Here is an 18,047-nt window from a genome sequence, read left to right on the forward strand (position 1 = left end):
TATAGCTCAGTGATTCTCAACCTTTCTAATGCCGTGACCCCATAATACAGTTCCCCATGTTGTGGTGACCCCCAAGTGGGTGTGGCCACCAATAAGAGGGAGTAGGACAGCTAGGGAAAAGGGAAAAAAATGGCAGACAGCATGGTTTGGTGACCCTCGTGAAATGGTCATTCGACCCCAAATGGGGTCCCGACCCACAGGTTGAGAACCACTGCTATAGCTATATTTGACCTGTGATGTTTTTCAACTTTATAGAAGACAAGGAAGTTTCAAATCTAATGAATAAATTAAACTAATGGGGTCAAAAGACCGACTGAATCAGTTTGGCAGTACTTGGTGCTTTAAAATCCAACAGTCATTGAGCATTCTGATGCTATTTCAAGCAACATGGGCCAGATTATAATATAGCCCAGGGGTAGACAACCTTGGCTCTTTTATGACTCGTGGACTTCAATTCCCAGAATTCCTGAGCCAGCCATGCTGGCTCAGGAATTCTGGGAGTTGAAGTCCACGAGTCATAAAAGAGCCAAGGTTGCCTACCCTTGTACCTAAACCATATTTCTCAACCTCAGCAACTTTAAGATGTGTGGACTTCAACTCCCAGAATTCCTTGGCCAATCTTGCCTGGGGAACTACTATCCTAAATTATTCTATTTTGGCTCCTCCCCAACATTTTAGGCCACACTCCTCAAACTTCCGGAGTTCCATTCCAACTTCCCCTTTATCTCTCAGGCTCCACCCCTTAGGCCTCTTGATCTGTTCCAGCGTCTCCTACTCCGTCCCAAACAGATACAGCAATTATTCTTTAGAACAAACTGTCCATACTTCTGTTTTTAGTTTCTTTCATCAGATACCTCCCACTGAAGCAAATCCAATTTACTATCTTTCTCCTCGCCTGTTAAAAAACAAAATGCAGTCATCAGGAGCATTATAGGTCAAAGGGTGCAAGAGCATTATAGGTCAAAGGGTGCAGTTAATTAATTACTTGTACATAGGCAGGATTGGGCATGGTCAGTGACACACTAACTTCATTAGAGTGGAAAAGAATGAGTTTTGTTGTGCATTTAGGCGACTTAACTTTGCCACACTTTTGTGCAAAAATATAAATAGAGCCAGTTTAGTCTAATGGTTAAGGCCCCAAGCTAGAATCCAGAAGACTGTAAGTTCTAGTCCTGCCTTAAGCATGAAAACCAGCTGGATGACCTTGAGTCAGTTACTCTCTCTCAGCCCAACTGACCACACAGGGCTGTTGTGGGAAAAATAGGAAGACAATGTATTATGTGTGTTTGATGCCTTGTGTTATTTATAAAAATAATAAATGTGGGACATATTAAAAAAATCTAAACCCCTCAATATATCATATTAAAGTTTTAAACATTAGCAGTTTTGCTACTCAATCTCAGGAGCACAAGTTCAGATTGTTCAGGGCACCACCAATACGAGAACTGGGTTGTGGCAGGGACATTAAAAATCAAGATGGTGGCTTTGATCGTATGGTTGCAGCACACACACACAGACGGTTAGACACATTGCTTTCTCTTATTTTATTTTTCTGATCGGGCTCTTCCCTTACTTCAAAATTGTCTGATTGTGAGGGCTTAACTCAGGGCTCCAAATTAATGTCTGAACAAATAGAGCAGATGCAGGAGGGCTTCTAACTTTGTTCGTTATAAATGGTCCATGAATGCCTGCATATCTGTGCAGTATGCACAAAGCAAACTTCGATGCATTTATCGACTAAATTATAGGCTATCAAACAACTTTGGATGGCTTTTCAAATTTAAAACAACAATAAATACAAAACAACTCTGACAGGCAAAAAAAAGTTTTGCTCCATTCAAGAAGCAAAATCACCCCTCTAAATTCCACAAACCTTCCATAATCCATCCATCCCACTCCAGGCCAGTGGGAAATTAATTTAGTTTATATCCTTCTCTGAAGAGTTTTATCAGCTCACATGTCATGGAGCTAAAGGCCATGTTTTCCATGCCCGGCTAACAGATGAAATCCACTGTGTTCCCATTAGTTTGATCTTGAAGATCTACTTCATTGAAAGCACTGGATTTCTTCTGCCAATGGGGCACATTCCAATTTCGACTATATGCAGCAAAATGCACTTTGCCAAAAGTTAGGCAGTCTGCGTGTCAAGTTAAGGAATAAAACCAGCAGAAAGTGAAATTCGGCTCAAGAATCAGGTGCCTCTCTATATGTGTGGAAATAGCCCATTTAAAGAACATATGATTTGCTTAGTAAAAATAAATTCAAACTCTACTAAAATGGTAAATTAACTCATGACTCCAAATTAATGTCTGAACAAATAGATCAATTGTAAGAAAAACCCTTCACAGCTTGTAAGTGAAATGTCATCCCCTCAGGAACTGAGTTTAAAATAGTTCAGACATGGATCTTAATTCCCTGATGTTTTGCCCCATGCCCAAGTAGATCTCAGGAGAAAATATTTATCTTTTGCAGTGGAACAGAAAAGCCTTGCTCTAAATTTGGAAGTTTAACTTCTAACCTAGTGTCTTATTCTTTGTGATAGGGAGAAATCCAATAAGCATTACTGCAATGGGGTACCTTTGAAGAGATTCAGAAGCTTCAACTGGTGCAGACCACAGGTAGTAAAGGGTGTTGCTTATTTGGCACACATAACACCACTATCCATGCACTGCATTGGTTGCCAATGTGCTTCTGGGTGTAATTCAAGGTGCCAGTTGTCACCTTTAAAGCCCTTCATAGTTTGGGATTGTGCTACTGGAGGGGCATTCTCTCCCCCGTTGTTTCTGTTTATTTCTGCAATCACTGGATCAGTGGAATTAAGGAGAAACAAGTAGTCAATGGAACAGCTTGCCTGTTGTGAGTGCTCCATCGCTGGTGGTTTTCAAAAAAAGATTTGATAACCATTTGTCCAGCATGGATTAAGGATTCTGCCTAGGACGGGGTTGGACTAGAAGACCTCCAAGGTCTCTTCCAACCCTATGACTCTATGATTCACCGGAGACAGAAGTGGGCTTCATTTGTCTTGGTGCTTTGTAAGTTGTGCAAGGCTAGCCCACAGCATGAGAAAGAGCTCTTTTAAGGGCAGCTAATAAAAATAGCAACTAGTTTTCATGGGAAAAGGATTTTTTTCTCCTGCAAAACATTTCCATTATCAACATAATTCAAAGTCCTTAATAATGGCTGTGGCATCCCCCTTCCACCAAGCAGAGAAAAAGAAATAAATTAATGACTGACGCATGAAGGTTTCGTCCACACGGTCTCCTTCCAGCACTCTTATGGAAACCACAGACAACAAATGACACTGAAATGGCTAATAAAAGTGTGGGAGGCCAGCTAAGAGAAGTCCTGCTTCAGCTGAGGGTCTTCAGCTTGCTCAGACTGTCAGCGTACTGGAAATCAGCGCTGTTCTCATAATCGTACATGTCCAGCGCCACCTCGCAGCTCTCCCGGACTACTCGCTCTTCATCCTTGGCAAACGCCTCCAGGGTGGTCAGGCAGGACTCCTTAGCGATGGAGCCCAAAGCCTCCGCACACTCGTGGCGCACCATGGGGTTCTCTGCCACGTCCTCCAAGGATGCCGTCAGCTGTGGAATGCTGGCCTCCTGCTGCATCTGGCCCAGAACATAGGCAATCTCATGGCGGAAGAGGGCACTGCCACACCGGAGGCCTGGGGAAAGAGAGAAGTCGCCTGGATTAAGAGGGGAGAAGAGAACCGGCCTGGCAGCATAAAGGTGGTGGAATCTGACATTGGAATGCAGAAGGGAGGGGCTGTTTCCCAGGGAGGCAGATCAGCATTGAGTTCCATCTGACAGCTATGCAGCCTGTGCTTTGCTTCTTGAGCCTGGCAAGGTTAATGTCAGGCCCAAGGAACCAAGAATGCTTAATTGCTCAGAGTAGTTTCTTTACTGCTCTATTAATTTTAATATTATTCTAATCATTTTATTAATTATTTTAATATTAACAATAAATACGTTTGTCCACAGGAGTCTTGCCAGACTAAAGCCTACTTTGCATGGTCCTCGACTTCGTTTGGTGACTGTTCGAAGTTACAACGGCACTAAAAAAAAAGTGATTTATGACCATTTTCCAGAGGTAGGATCATTGCAGCATCTCCATGGTCAAAATCTGGACACTTGGCAACCGGCTCATATTTGTGACGATTTACAGTGTCCGGGGGTCACCTTTTGTGACCGTCTGATAAGCAAAGTCAATAGGGAAGCTAGATTCACCTTACAACTGTGTCACTAACTTAACAACTGCAGTAACCTGCTTACCAACTGTGGCAAGAAAGGTCATACAATGGGGCAAAACTCATTTAACAATGGTCTCACTTAGCAATGGTAATTTTAGGCTCCATTGTGGTCATACGTCGAGGACTGCCTGTTATCAGATAAGTACTGTGATGAAAGATTTGGGCATGATCTCTTCTGGGCTTCTTTCTGCAAACTCAGAACTCAGTGTTGATCTGCCTCTCAACTCCCTGGGGAAGAGCCCCTCCCTCCTGCATCCCAGCATCAAAATTCCACCAGAATGGCTCAGGATTGGCTCTTCTGATGGCAGCGACTCAGGGATACAGGAAAAGAAAAACTTTCACGTGTTTATTTTGAGGCAGGCCCCCTGGGTGCATATAACCAGTGACTTGTCGTGGGGAATGTTCTTTCCTTGAAGGGAGAGGTGCTTCCTCACTCAGAAATCAAATCCACCTCTCCAACTGGGCAGAGGACGGATCCCCACAGCTTCCATTTCATTACCTGGGCTTGGATCCTCTCAGCTGGAGATATCAAGGACTGAACCCCAAGCCCACTAAATATAAACATCCTCTGCCAATGAATAATGGTAAGGTGTTAGATTTTAATTCCAAAGGTTGCACAGGTATAAATATATATCTAAGGAGAAAGTACTACGCATACAACCCTCTTTGACTATTTCTCAAATCTCCCATAGAAGGGTGACGGGCCAACTGCACTGAGCTTGAAAACCCATGTCTGAGCCATGAATGGCGTATTGAGGAAGTCTTGAAGTATGTCCAGGGTTAGTCCCTGAGTCATAATCTCTTCCAAGACTATGGGTTCCCAGGGGTTGTAGGGAGCCAAGTCTGCTGAGTGGGAATACCTCCAGGGGCTGCAGATAGGGTCAAGATGGATTTTTGAGGATGTTGGACAGAAGTGAAATTCCAAATAAAGAATCACATGCACACTTCCGCATGTTTACTCGGAATTAGGACCTGCTATGTTCAGGGAGGTCTTACTCCAGATAACAGCAGAAAAGACCACTGGGCTGCCTAAAATATCTTCTACATAAAACAAACAGAGCTTCTTCAGAGTTGTACCTTGTCCCCTGCCAGAGAAGGGTTAAAAAAAAAAAATTCATTTGAGCACACATGCTTCAATCGGCACAGCAAATGTGCTTTGAGAGAGGCTGCATTTAACTGCAAAAATCCCTGAAATTGGTCCTAATTTGCAAATTACACATACCGCTGTATGAATTTTTAGTAGCATTAATTTCTTGTTCATTATTTGTATTTCAAATAAAATAGGTGAGGGGGAGAGAATAAAAATGGTTTGCCTGCTGTTGTTGGCACATCCTTAGACCATTTCCCCTTGTATGATTTAAAACGTCTTCCTAATGCAGTGTTTCTCAACCTTGACCATTTTAAGGCATGTGGACTTCAACTCCCAGAATTCCACAGCCAGCAATGCTGGCTGTGGAATTCTGGGAGTTGAAGTCCACATGCCTTAAAATGGTCAAGGTTGAGAAACACTGTCCTAATGTCACCCAGCCATCCTTGGAAAGATATAAAGCCCATCCTCAATACTGTCATTTTGATACAATGTTGGTTCATTGACTCTAGAAGTTGCTCTTAGGCATTAGTGAAGCCATGCCCTAAGAAAGTGGTTTTCAAACTTTTTCCTTCATTAGCCAAAACCACTTACCTGAAAGTCCTTTAACCCAACATACGTAGAAACACTTTAAGGCAGTGGTTCTCAACCTGTGGTTTGGGGACCCTGGGGCCCACAATGTCATCATAGGGGGTCTGCAAAGGCTTGACAAAATCTTATGGTTTAAATCTCGAGTTAAATCTTGGTGGTCTGTGGCCATGGTCCATGGCCACAAAAGGGGGTATTTAAAGGGGGTCTATGGTGAAGAAAAGGTCGAGAACCACTGCTTTAAGGAAATATTCCTGTTGTAAAGGTCGAGAACCACTGCTTTAAGGAAATATTCCTGTTGTGATTGGGTCGTGGGTTCATGTGTCCATCACCCTAAAAAAAAGCCACTTTTATTTAGATAATTTACACAGGTTTGGGAAGCACTACCCTAAGAGCTGCACATTAGATACATAAAGAATCTCCAACGTAAGTAACAATTTCACAAATGGCACAGTATAATTAGGGGTATTCAGCATTTGATTCATTCATGATGCATATTGGAAAATGGATTCTACGCCCCACCCTTTGAAGGAAAATCACAGCCCAGGAAAATTTTCTGGTCCAGATTCTTGATCCAGGCTTAGAAAGTCAGCTACTTACCATCAGCAAGTGCCAAGACAGCAGCTTCTCCTCCCATGTTTCGTAACGCAAACATAGCTTGATAGCGCTCAAAGAGTGACCGTGACTCATCCAGCAGGGTGAGCCTCAACTTCCCCACATCCTTCTCCTCAGCAGGAGGTGCTGGATCCACAGAGCAGTAAGGGTTAACGGCAGAATTTGTCTTGTGCTCCTGAAACCATTCCAGTCTCTTCACAGCCAGCTGACACGTCTCTGCTACCTACACAGGAGAACAAATGGACAGATAAAGGTAGTTTTTGCCATGGTTTAGAAGTCTTCATGGAAAGACAAGGACTAGGATGCCAATGGTAAAGTTGCAAGCTGGTTCTCAATTAATGAAAAAGATCTCCAGTGGGAGGTAATACAACTCCAGTGGGAGGTAAAGTTTACAACTTTCCCCTAAATGTAGGATTAAAAAGTATTAATAAATAATATACCTAAAATTAAACAGGAAGATATTCCAGAATAAGTTGTTTTTTAAAAATACAATTCACTTTCTCATGCTTCTAACAGATTTGAAAGTCAGTCCAAAGTTCTCACTTAAGGCTCAAATAATGAAGACTCAGGTCCCTCGAGATATTTCTGAGAAAAGTAGAAGAAGAAAAGAAAAAAGGAGGATAACCAGCAGCAAGGTGGATGGACTCAAGTTACCATGATGGATGGGAGAGCTGAAGAGCCAGGTTGGGGACACGTAATCCTGCAGAAGGTGGTTATTATGAGTCAACACCAACATAATCAATTTAAAACAATTCTGTTTCAAATGTTCATAATTCTACTTCGGGACCTCACTTCAAATTATTCCATTCAGCAATTTTGACAGGAGTTATAGGGGTGAGGCGATGGCTCAGTGGTTAAGGTGCTGGGCTTGTCGGCTGGAAAGCCAACAGACCACATTTGAGAGTTGCACAACAGGATGAACTTCCATCCTTGCCCTAGCTCCTACCAACCTAACAGTTCAAAAGCATGCAAATGTGAGTAGATAAATAGGTATCACTTTGGTGGGGAAGTAATAGCACTCTGTGATGTCATGCTTGCCACATGACCACAGAAATGTCTTCGGACAGCACTGATTCAATGGCCCTTGAAATGGAGATGAACACTGCCTCCTATCGTCAGCAACAACTAGTGGAGTAAAATACACAGGGACTCCTTTTAGGAGTTATTAATTTTCCCCGTTCCCATATTCACCTCAACAACAGGATCTTCAGCATATTGTTTCAAGATATCAAGTACTTTTGGATTGCCAATAGCACCCAAAGCTTCACCTATGGAAAACAGAACAAAATAGGAGAATGAACACAGGTCAATGATGCCAGAATTATAGATTTTTTCAAACCAATTACAACATAATGTAAAGGTACAATCCACCACTGGTCTTGAAACAAATTTAACTATTCAAGGAAAGGAACACAATGCATATTTGTGGGGAAAAAAATTCTAGTAGTAGAATATAAAGTTTACACCCATGCTAAGCCAATAGGAATTATTGTGTGCCTTTTCTTCCTAAAAAGAATGATACGTAAAACAAAAAAATATTTAAAACCTTGCCCATCAATACTAAAAATACTAGACGAAACAACAGGTATTTAAAAGTATTTTGATCTTAAGGCAATGTAACGACGATTCAAATGGTTGTATTTTGAGTTCCCACAGAAAACTGGGTAACATTGGGACATGCCATGCTCTATTTGAGAGTGAACCACGATCGGATGCTCCCTAGAGATAGTTTTAACTGCAAGGCCTTTAAAATTGACCTTAGCTGCCAGTAGGTCACTATGAAAGGGAGCAAATATCAATGCTCTAGGCCAGGGGTTTCCAACCTTGGCAACATTAAGTCTTGTGGACTTCAACTCCCAGAATTCCTCAGCCAGCTTTGGGCTGAAGTTTACAAGTCTTAAAATTGCCACAATTGGAGACCCCTGCTCCAGGGCAATGTTTTTCAACACTTAAAAGTTGCCAAGGTTGATAAACACTGCTGCTGATGGTTTTAACTATTTTCACTTTTGAAAACTGAAATCGTCATCAGGGAAAGACAAGGACAAAAAATAAGCCAGTAAAGATAACTCAAGATTCAGTCATAATTTGTTAGGAGGGTCTTAGAACTGTCTGAAATGTCTCATTGTTCTTGACAAACAATTGCTTTTATAAGATTTTGTTTGTTAGTTACATTTGTTCTGAAGTGATCCAGGCTTTGGGACCAAATGATGAGAAGAAACCCAAATTTGCAGGGGATTTCCTTCACTGGCTTCATGTAGACCAGCCTTCCTAACCAGGTGCCATCCTGAAGATCAAGTCACAAAATCAACTTTAACCTAGCCAGCAAATAGCTCACTGGTTCTCACCTGCTTCATGTCGCACCATGGGTTCCTGGCATGTGTTCTGGAGCACATCAATGAGGACTGGAATGGCCCTCTCATCCTGCATCTGGCCAAGGCAGTATGCCAGCTCATGCTTCAGGAGAGCAGAGTCATCTTCAAAGGCTCGACTGATCCACTCAATGGCAGCTGGACCCCCCAAATTACGTAAGGTGAAAAGTGAGCGGAAGCGTGCCTTCAAGGATTGTTTGGGGTTCACCAGAATCTGGCCAATCAACTCAACTTCTTTCTCTGTCAACATTATTTAATGCTTTGCTGGTCTGAAGAGACAGAGGGGTGACTTTAAAAATCTGGAGAAACTACACAAAGGGGGAAAAAATGAAAATGTCTGAACAAATGTCATCTTGGAAGCAAATTTGATCTTGCATATATTTTAGAATGGAAAATAATAGCATTGCCATTTTTTAAAAAAAAAATCATATACCACTCAATAAAGTAAATTAGTAACATAAAAAATCCATTACATATCAGGGCAATGTGCCTATGTACATGATCAATCTGCAACAATAACTGCATACAGATGCTAAATATAGAAAAATACATGCAAATTAGCACAAACCCATTTTCCTCATGCTATCTGTCAATCTTTCTTATCTTCTCCCAATAAATTAAAAATACAGATATTACATGCATATTCATACATGCTGCTTATTCTTTTCTCTTGGAACTAAGAAATTTGCCCTCCAACTTCTCAGTAGTGCCATGTTGTAGTTGAGAACCCCCCAAATTTGTAGCCAATGTCAGACTGTATGATACAATAAAGAGAATCATTAATTTACTCAATGCCAGAATGATTGTATTTGAGAAAAATGAAGTGAACAATTGCATGTCGTAAATAAATGGTGAAAAACAAGAGGAAACAGATGAATTTGTGTACCTTGGTAGAATATTCACCAAAAATGGGGAAAATGGATGAGACTCGTGAATGCTGATAGGAAAGTCGTGGGTAGCATGTGGATGGTTCCAGGGGATGAATGTCAGAAGAAAAACAAAAGCTGTTAAGAATGTGCTTGTGGCCAATTTGGTATATGAACTGAGTAGGCCAGATGAAACAATATTAGAGCTGGATGTAATAAAATCCAATTAAATAGGCACTAAATCAGGGATCTTCAAACTTGGCCCTTTTATTACTTGTGGACTTCAACTCCCAGAATTCCTCGGCCAGCGTGTCTGGCTGAGGAATTCTGGGAGTTGAAGTCTATAAGTCATAAAAGGGCCAAGTTTGAAGAGCCCTGCACTAAATGAATGTAGGCTGAATACAAATAGGAGTGAGCTGCAGGAAAGAATTGCGAGATGGTCTGGTCAACCAAATGCAGTGTAAAATTGGGCAGAGGGGCAAGGAAAAACTGAGAAAGCGGAAGTTGGATAAATTGTAGAAAGAAGATTCAAAAACAGGTAATATTCGGTTCTTCCATTAGTCCTGCAGTAAAAGAGGCTCACCTGCCCCCTCCCGTTCTATTTCCATAGCAACACGGAACCGCAAAGTTTTCCCATTACCCCACTCACCGAACCCTCACACGCGTTCTTCAATAGCGCATGCGCACTCACCTCTGAGGGCGGGCTAAGGAACGGACGGAACCAAACGCAAACAGGAAGAGGAGACGCGAAGGAAAGCTGCTCCTTTCCTCCGTCCTGTATATATTCAAGTTCTTGTTAAATATCCCGGAAGAAAAAAGGATGAAAGATTTTTTTCCTAAAAGCAGCTGCTTCAAATGAAATACAGTATTCTTTTTTTTCTCCCCCTCCACGAAATCAAAGAGTCCGATGTGAGTAGAGCAAATAGAGCAGCATGCGCATTGGCTCCCAAAAAGCAAAAAAAGATGATTCCTCTATCAGTTCATAGGCTGATCGAAGGACGATAGACTTAAAGTTACAAACTCACACACAATTTTGGGATAGTGGGGTTGACTTGACCATGCTAGGGAATTCTGGGAGTTGATGTCCACAAGTCTTAAGTTTGCCAAGATCGGACAGCCCTGATTTATATGGTTGCTAGGAGTGTACGCCGCCACAAAAGGGAGCAAATGTTAACGCCCCATGGCAGCGTTTCTCAGCTTTGGCAACTTTAAAATGGACCTCCCTAATATAGATTTCTTCATGACAATCTGTCCCCAGCCTGGTCTTTCAGATCTTCCAACGGCACCTCTATCACCATTGTAACTGAGTCCATCTTCCTCGCTGCTGGTTGTCCTGTTCTTTTTCCTTGCACCTTTCCAGCATTAGAGCCCTCTGCAGGAGTTGAGTCTTTTGCACAAGGTGTCTGAAGTAAGATAATTTGAGCTTGGTTGTTTTGCTTTCTTGGCCATCCATGGTATTCTCAGCAGTTCTGAGTTCAAAGGCATCGGTGCTGTTCCTATCTTGCTTCTTCTACTTCTATACGGTGTCCCAGGAAATACTATAACTTGCATGATTCTGATTGTGTAAATATAGACACATTACAGCATTTGATCATCTTTTTCCAAGAATATTACAATATTGCTTGTAAAAACATAACTATCTTGGACAAAGTTGGCCTGCTGATTCTCTGAGACTCAAGGATACTACTAATACAGTATGGAAACCTCGAGGGTAGAGGGACTATGTAACCAGTTTCATCCCTTTTGAAAGTAGGGATGTTACCGGTTACTTTGTGGGACTTAAATAATCTACCAGGAGCTGAATCGACAGCCCTTGCACTATAAAAGATTATCCCAAATGTGCTTTTCCAAAAGGTAATGGAATTTTCATTACCCCCTTGAAAACATCTTGCTTTTCATCCAAGAAGCTTCGTCAGTGAAGAAGTTCTTCATCGAAGTTCAGTTTTTCTTCACTGAAGAAACTTCTTGGATGAGAAGCAAAAACATTTTCTAGGAAAAAAAAAAACCAAGAAAGTCCAATTGCCTTTTGGAAAATTACCTTTGGCCCAACTATGACCTCGATGATTGAGAATCTCCATAGTTATAAATAATTATGTACACCACTTTAGCTATAGAACGGGTGTCAAACTTGCAACGTTACGTGACCTGTCGTGGCATAGCGTGACTTTTTTTACCATTGCTGGCAATGGGGTGGGCACGGTTTCTTTATGATGCATCCGGACCGTGGGCCGGCAGTTTGACACCCCTGCTATAGAAGGACATGGCACTCAGTTAAGGGATATAGGTAATCCCTGATTTATGACCATAACTGAGCTCAGAATTACATTGTAAACAGCAATGTTGATTATGTTTCTGTGGGAATAGTTGTTCTTTTAACTTCTAGTCTCTTAAGGAATGATGTCCGCAGGATATTGCATGTAGAGAGGGTGGGGTTCACTTAAACAATTAGTATGTTAGGAGATTAGCCCATTCTCTGCACTGAGGTAGTTGTAGCTGTTCTTCATCTGGAATCACAATGCCTACTGTTGGAAGTCAGCCCCCCAGAGAAGGAAATATTAAAAGGGCAGAAAAATAATTTCCTCAAAGGATCTTACAGAGGCAGAAAAGCATGTCCAGTGTTTTTTCTAAATATCCCCAAGTCTCTCTCCCCCAAGCAGAAACCAGCTCTGTAGAAATGCAGATGTAAATAATCCAGGAAGGTTGGAGGCCCCCAGCTAGAAGATTAAGAAGACAAAGACACCTAAAATCTACATACCCCACCCAAAGTCTAAGACAGGACATAATAGGATTAAGCCACAGATGCCAAAGGGACACAGGTCAAAATACATGACACAGGAAATACAAAGCCTCAAATAGGAACGGGAAACAACTTCAAGAGCCCCAGAGGGTATAAAAACCCACTCCCTACATGTGCTCTCTCTTTTTTGTTCCAGAGCCATCTTTCTGTCTGGCTCTCCTCTTCAATAAACTGCAACCTTCTTTCTAAAGCAGTTGCCATGTTGTTTATTCCCGGCTTGGACTGAACCATGATGAAGACTTTTCCTTCAACACTACATTAGGCAGGTTTCAGAGGAAAGTATTGATTGAACTTTCTGCAAAGGGAGAGAACTGGTTATCAGCAGAAATAATAACAATAACAGCCATGAGATTTGTTTTTGATTTTTTAATGTCAGTTAATAAAATATTTGTATAGAGCCCCAAAATTTCAAAATAGTGCAAAACATCTCACTATCATGCATCCATTGTTGGTAAAACCATTGCTCAATCCACTTCAGGTATGTATGTACAGAACAGACAACATGAAAACATATTCCAACATGTGTGCTACACAAATAGAATTAACTTTATTTTATTGTTTGGGGTTTTAAAATTTATTCTGATCCATTTTGTTGTTAGTTTCAACTACATGCCAAAGAGAAACAGTTGAAGGAGGAACCAGTTTGGGGGGAAGATGGAGGGAGATGCCTACCCTTGGCTTCTTGTCATCTCACTGTGCAGGATAAGGGACAGTGTCAGCTCTGTTTGTGCCAAAGTATGCTGGAGACAGAAATGGGAATTTTTGCTTTACCTCCCCTGCAGTCTTAAAAGGGTTTCAAGACAAGGCTTTAATTGTGCGATTGTCCTGCCTTGTTCATAGAATTTTGCAGAAGATCCAGACAACTTTCATTTGTAACCTACATATTTTCCTGCTCTTGGTGCCATCTTGCCCCAGAAAAAAATCTGTTAAGGAGGGAAGAGATGAAATCACCTTGCCACGTGTTTTGATTTGCTAGCCACAATAGCTATTTGCCTGGATACAACTGTTGCCTAAGCTTTCTCTCTTTTTAATTTTTTCAAATACAATTTATATAAGTCTGGTGGATTGTGCATATGTCTGTGTGTAAACATTCAACTCAAAATCCTGATACTTTGGTCCCAAGCAAGTCATAAAAAATTAAACATTTTTGAAAAAGAGGAGGGACAAATGGGGGGGGGAAGAGTTCTGACTAATGGAGGAGTTAAGCTTGGAAGTAGATTTGTGCAGTGTTTGGAAGAGGTGAATATGAGGTTTCTGGAGAGAGGATGATGTCTTTCCTCTAGGTTTAGGTGGACATCACTGTCTTTATTTCAGGGCACTCTTGTATGTTCTCTAATGTAGCAATGACAGCCCACTACACATCCAAAGATTCTTGGAAATCTTTCAATTTCCAAATATTGGGGAGACCAGAGATCATAGGTGGAATTCCTTCTTTACATACAGAAGATCTCAAATACCATTCTTGATGCCTGCTTTTAACAAAATCCCATGGGGAAGGGGTGAGCTGACAATCAGGTGCAAATAATTAAGGGCAGAATAAAAAAATAATCTGCCTGATGTAAGGCATCTTTCTAGGAAGCCAAGATTGATATAACTGGTTTAGAGCTGCCCAACCGGTGAGAGTTGATCCATATCAGGTAGCAAACAAGGAAGGAGAACAATGAGCTGTATTTCGGTGGCAGAGGAGCAAACTGGGATGGGGGGGAGGCAGTTAAGCATGGAACTGGCAAATGACATCAACTAATGGGCTGCGTGATAAATTCAATCCATATGTCTGTAGGGCCATAGAAACATGTGGACAGAACTGGCCAAGCTGTTAGAATTGATGCAGCTTTCAGAAAGGGAGCCCTCTACAGATGTGACATCAATCGGGAGATTTAGGACAGTCATGATGATCAGTTAACTTTTCCAGTTAACTGGTCATCCTCCAGCAACTCCATAAACAACTGCTTTCTTACAGAATGTTGTTCTTTTGGATCTCATGTTTTTTTCCAAATATCTCCTCCCTTTAATGTTCTGCTTTTGTCCCTTTCTTGGAACCTCTCAAACCTTGAATTCTTTCCAAAATTACATACTATAGTCCCACACCTACAAGGCCTTGAGTTTTATCTTCTTACAGGTACTGAAACAAATACTGCATGAATACTCCACATTTTCACACCTCTCCCTCATTCCCTCTACGTTCACAAGAATAAACCAGCTTAGGTGTGTTATCTCAATAGAGGTAGTAATTATGACACACACCAGAAAACGAGTCGGGGCCAATCCTACTGACTGAATACTCCTTTCCTTGAGTAAAATAAGAGTTCTTGAGTTAGCACACATGCTCCACATTGTTGTTGCCAAGTTTGCAGAAAGGTTGCCTACAAATTCCCCTTGGCTGAATTCTTCCGCGTACCCTTGCATTTTGAAATACCTGGTTTTATTTCCACATAGAAATAAACTTGGGCATTTAGGACTGTCCATTTTTGCACTTCTAAGGTTCTTAACATTCTTACCACAATGTTCAGTCTTTTAATTGTCCACTGTTCTCCCATGCATTACTTTTATATGTTCATGTGTTAACAAACACCACAAAAAAGTCAATCATGTGATAATCATGATGGTAGCAAGAACATAGCGTGGTGTTTTACCAACGTTCAGAGATGATGTTCGTGAACATTAATAAAACCTCACCCAGTACTGTGATGCAGTAAAGATTTGAGGGTGGGGCAGAGTTTCAATGCATATACAAATAGTAACTCAAGTATTCGTATTTGTGCACGAGACAGGAATGGAATGCAATGGAACTGTAAAACTGTAGCAAAGTGCATGCTTCACTTATGGAATTAAATCTAGAACTTCTCAGAACTGAAGGAAAATAAAATGAGAAAAAAATATCCTAAAATAATAGAACAGAAAAAAGGAAGCCATAGCCCTTCAGATGATGGATTACATTCCTATCATGTCTGATTGCTGGCCTTCCTTGAAGGCCACAGCAATAGAAGAGTATCATGCTGATCCCAAGATGGTGAACTGCATAGCTGCCATCCTCTAGCCTTGCCTCGATGGGCTAATAATTGTGAATAGACTGGACGAACTTCAGATCAGCCTTTTGGGCGCTGTTAATCTTGATGCAACTTGGTGCTAGAATTGCAGGGAAGAATCTGATGATATTTCTTTAGTCCTGTTGAAGACAAAGAAAGCTACCTTTCCCAGTGCTATAGATTTGTAATTTATCCTTATTTCCACTTGGCACAGAGAATTCGCTTTTGTTTACAGTTGGTTGCTAGTTCAATCCCCAGCATTTTCAGTTCACAAATTAGGCAGCATATAGTGGGAAATATTTTTCTATATCTGAGACCTCAAAACAATGTTTCTCAACCTTGGCAACTTTAAGATGGATCGACTTCAGCTCCCAGCTAGGCATGCTGGCTGGGGAATTCTGGGAGTTGAAGTCCAGTCATCTTCCTGTTACTAAGGTTGAGAAACACTGCCTTAGATATCAGCTGCCAATTTAAACTGGAAATACTGGGTTGATTGACAAATAACCTGAAGGCAGCTTCTGATGCTTCTCAGGCAAAAATATGCCAGGAAAGGGGATGGCAGGAGTTTATGTCGAAATGCAGTCAGCAGCATCTTTGATTTTTTTTTTTTTTTTAGGATCCTTTGTAGAAACAAACTCTTTGTTCTCTCACCAATCTCTGCTTCATGGGGGAATTTGGCAATGCACATGTATTTGAGAAGGTATGCGTGTGATCCTTGGCAGCGGGAGCAAAGCTCCCAAATAAAAGAGTGAGGAGCAGGGAGGGCCAGGGTGAGGGAGAGAAAAGACAGCTCCGAAAACTCTATGGCTTTGACATGGCTGTATAAAAGAGGGAAGGGACCAGGAAGAGAAGGGAAGGCAATTCTAGCAGACTGTGGAAGGGAACAAGGGGGAGGGGGAAGTCAGGGGGGAGGCAGATTGGTCTTAGCTACTGCTGCCCTCCTCCGCTGAGCGCGTATCTGACTTCAATTTTACAAACTCCTTGGCCACCTCGTCATTGTTTCTCTGCGAAAGGATGCGCAGCACTGTCAGGCCCGTGTCATCCATGTGGATGCGCCGGCCCAGCGGCAGCCAGCAGGCACAGCTGCCCCGTTGCACGATGTCCTTCAACTGCAGGATGGCGATGCCCACTGTCCGGTCTTCCCGTGCAAAGCAGTAGTCTTTGACGCAGACTTGCAGCTCGTAGCACTCTGGGCCTGTCTCAGTGCCAAGGGTGCTGGAGGAAGAGGGGGAAAGCAGGAAAAAAATAAGGTCATTCACAACTGAAAATCCTTGCCTACATCTATGAAAAGGACACAGGGTCCACATTAGCTCAGAGCTCTCCTTGACCCACTATGCTGACCCATGTTTGGTCTTATTTTCACAGCTAGATTCCACACTGTTTCCCATAAACTATGATTAGAGAAAATTCTCTCTACCTGCCTCTCTATATCCTTCTGCCATGCCAGAATCTATTTCTTGCTAATGCTTTTGGAAATTGACACTTTTGATCCTTACAGTGTTCCTATTGATGCAGATTATTAACTAATTAATGCTTCAGATTGTTGCACTACGATACATTAGTAGGCAATGTATCAAGGTATTTGATTCTCAATCCATGCTGTATATGCAGCCAGCACTTGCAATGCAACTTTCAACATTATGGCTGCAAGCTACAATGTTGCCTCTTGCAATTTTATTCCCTTATACCAAGGCTGCAAATGCACCTTCCTCACAAAGCCTAGAATTGTGCTTTTTTTTTCACTTTCCCTTAGTCCATCTTTGCTGCTCAAAATGGTGCATGTTCATTCTACAACTGCACATTCTGGGTAACCACTTTCTAGTTTCACATTACCAGCTTGTAACTGCACCTGTCATATAGAGATTGGCCCATAGCACATACAGGTAGTCCTCGAGTTACATTTAGTGATTTTTTCAAAGTTACAATGGCATTTTAAAAAGTGTCTTACAACCAGTCCTCACACTTAAGGCCATCTCACCATCCCCACAGTCATGTGATCAAAATTCAGGCTCTTAGCAAGACAACTGCATTTATGTTACAATTATTGCAGTGTCCCGGGATCATGCCATAGCCATTTGTGACATTCCCAGCCGGCTTCCAAAAAGCAAAATCGGAAGGTAGTTAGGATAAAAGTGAGGTAAGGAAGAGTCTCACCCAAATCCTCCACGGTGCTTCGTTGTGCTTAGCTGTAATTTTGGCTTTTGGCTGGTGCAACTTAGTGATTGTCCATGTTAATGGCCGATCTTTTCTTCGGTCCTGAGCAGCTGCCTCGGATCAAACAGAGGGGCTGCTGCCCCTCCGCAATCTAGCGAGGGTCCTCCCCAATGGTGGTCACCCCTCCAGGGCAACTTTCGACCCTTTCCAGGGTCTTCCGAAGAAGGAAAACAAGACGGCGGAGAGAGAGCTATCCCTACACATCTGCTGGCGCGTGATCCGGAACCGGAAGC

The 18,047-nt window shown here is 42.0% G+C and overlaps 2 protein-coding genes across 21 annotated transcripts in view; both read right to left on the reverse strand.

The window, feature by feature from the left end:
• Window positions 1-1,525: 1,525 nt before the first annotated feature.
• DOHH (deoxyhypusine hydroxylase) lies at window positions 1,526-10,472 on the reverse strand. Of its 3 annotated transcripts, none has more exons than XM_039334789.1 (5): window positions 10,427-10,472; window positions 8,888-9,219; window positions 7,734-7,810; window positions 6,528-6,765; window positions 1,526-3,667 (listed from the first exon to the last, which is right to left on the reverse strand). In XM_039334789.1, exons 2-5 carry the CDS (start codon window positions 9,159-9,161, stop codon window positions 3,351-3,353), a joined length of 906 nt encoding a protein of 301 aa, XP_039190723.1. In that variant the 5' UTR covers window positions 9,162-9,219; window positions 10,427-10,472; the 3' UTR covers window positions 1,526-3,350. The 3 variants fall into 3 exon arrangements, with proteins under 3 accessions (XP_039190723.1, XP_039190724.1, XP_039190725.1); XM_039334790.1 differs by having other exon boundaries at window positions 10,361-10,442; XM_039334791.1 differs by lacking the exon at window positions 10,427-10,472 and adding an exon at window positions 9,798-9,948.
• Window positions 10,473-12,925: 2,453 nt separating this feature from the next.
• Window positions 12,926-18,047, reverse strand: part of UNC13A (unc-13 homolog A) — a 124,761-nt gene continuing 119,639 nt past the window's right edge. For all 18 annotated transcript variants that reach the window (XM_039334770.1, XM_039334774.1, XM_039334777.1 and 15 more), the window contains one exon: window positions 12,926-16,815. In XM_039334770.1, the coding sequence (XP_039190704.1) occupies window positions 16,524-16,815 (292 nt within the window). In that variant the 3' untranslated portion in view covers window positions 12,926-16,523. The remainder of the gene's footprint in view (window positions 16,816-18,047) is intronic.

This window comes from Crotalus tigris, unplaced genomic scaffold, assembly GCF_016545835.1.
Source record: "Crotalus tigris isolate CLP2741 ecotype Arizona unplaced genomic scaffold, ASM1654583v1 scf7180000017633.3093840, whole genome shotgun sequence".
In the NCBI taxonomy this organism is placed as follows: Eukaryota; Metazoa; Chordata; class Lepidosauria; order Squamata; family Viperidae; genus Crotalus; species Crotalus tigris.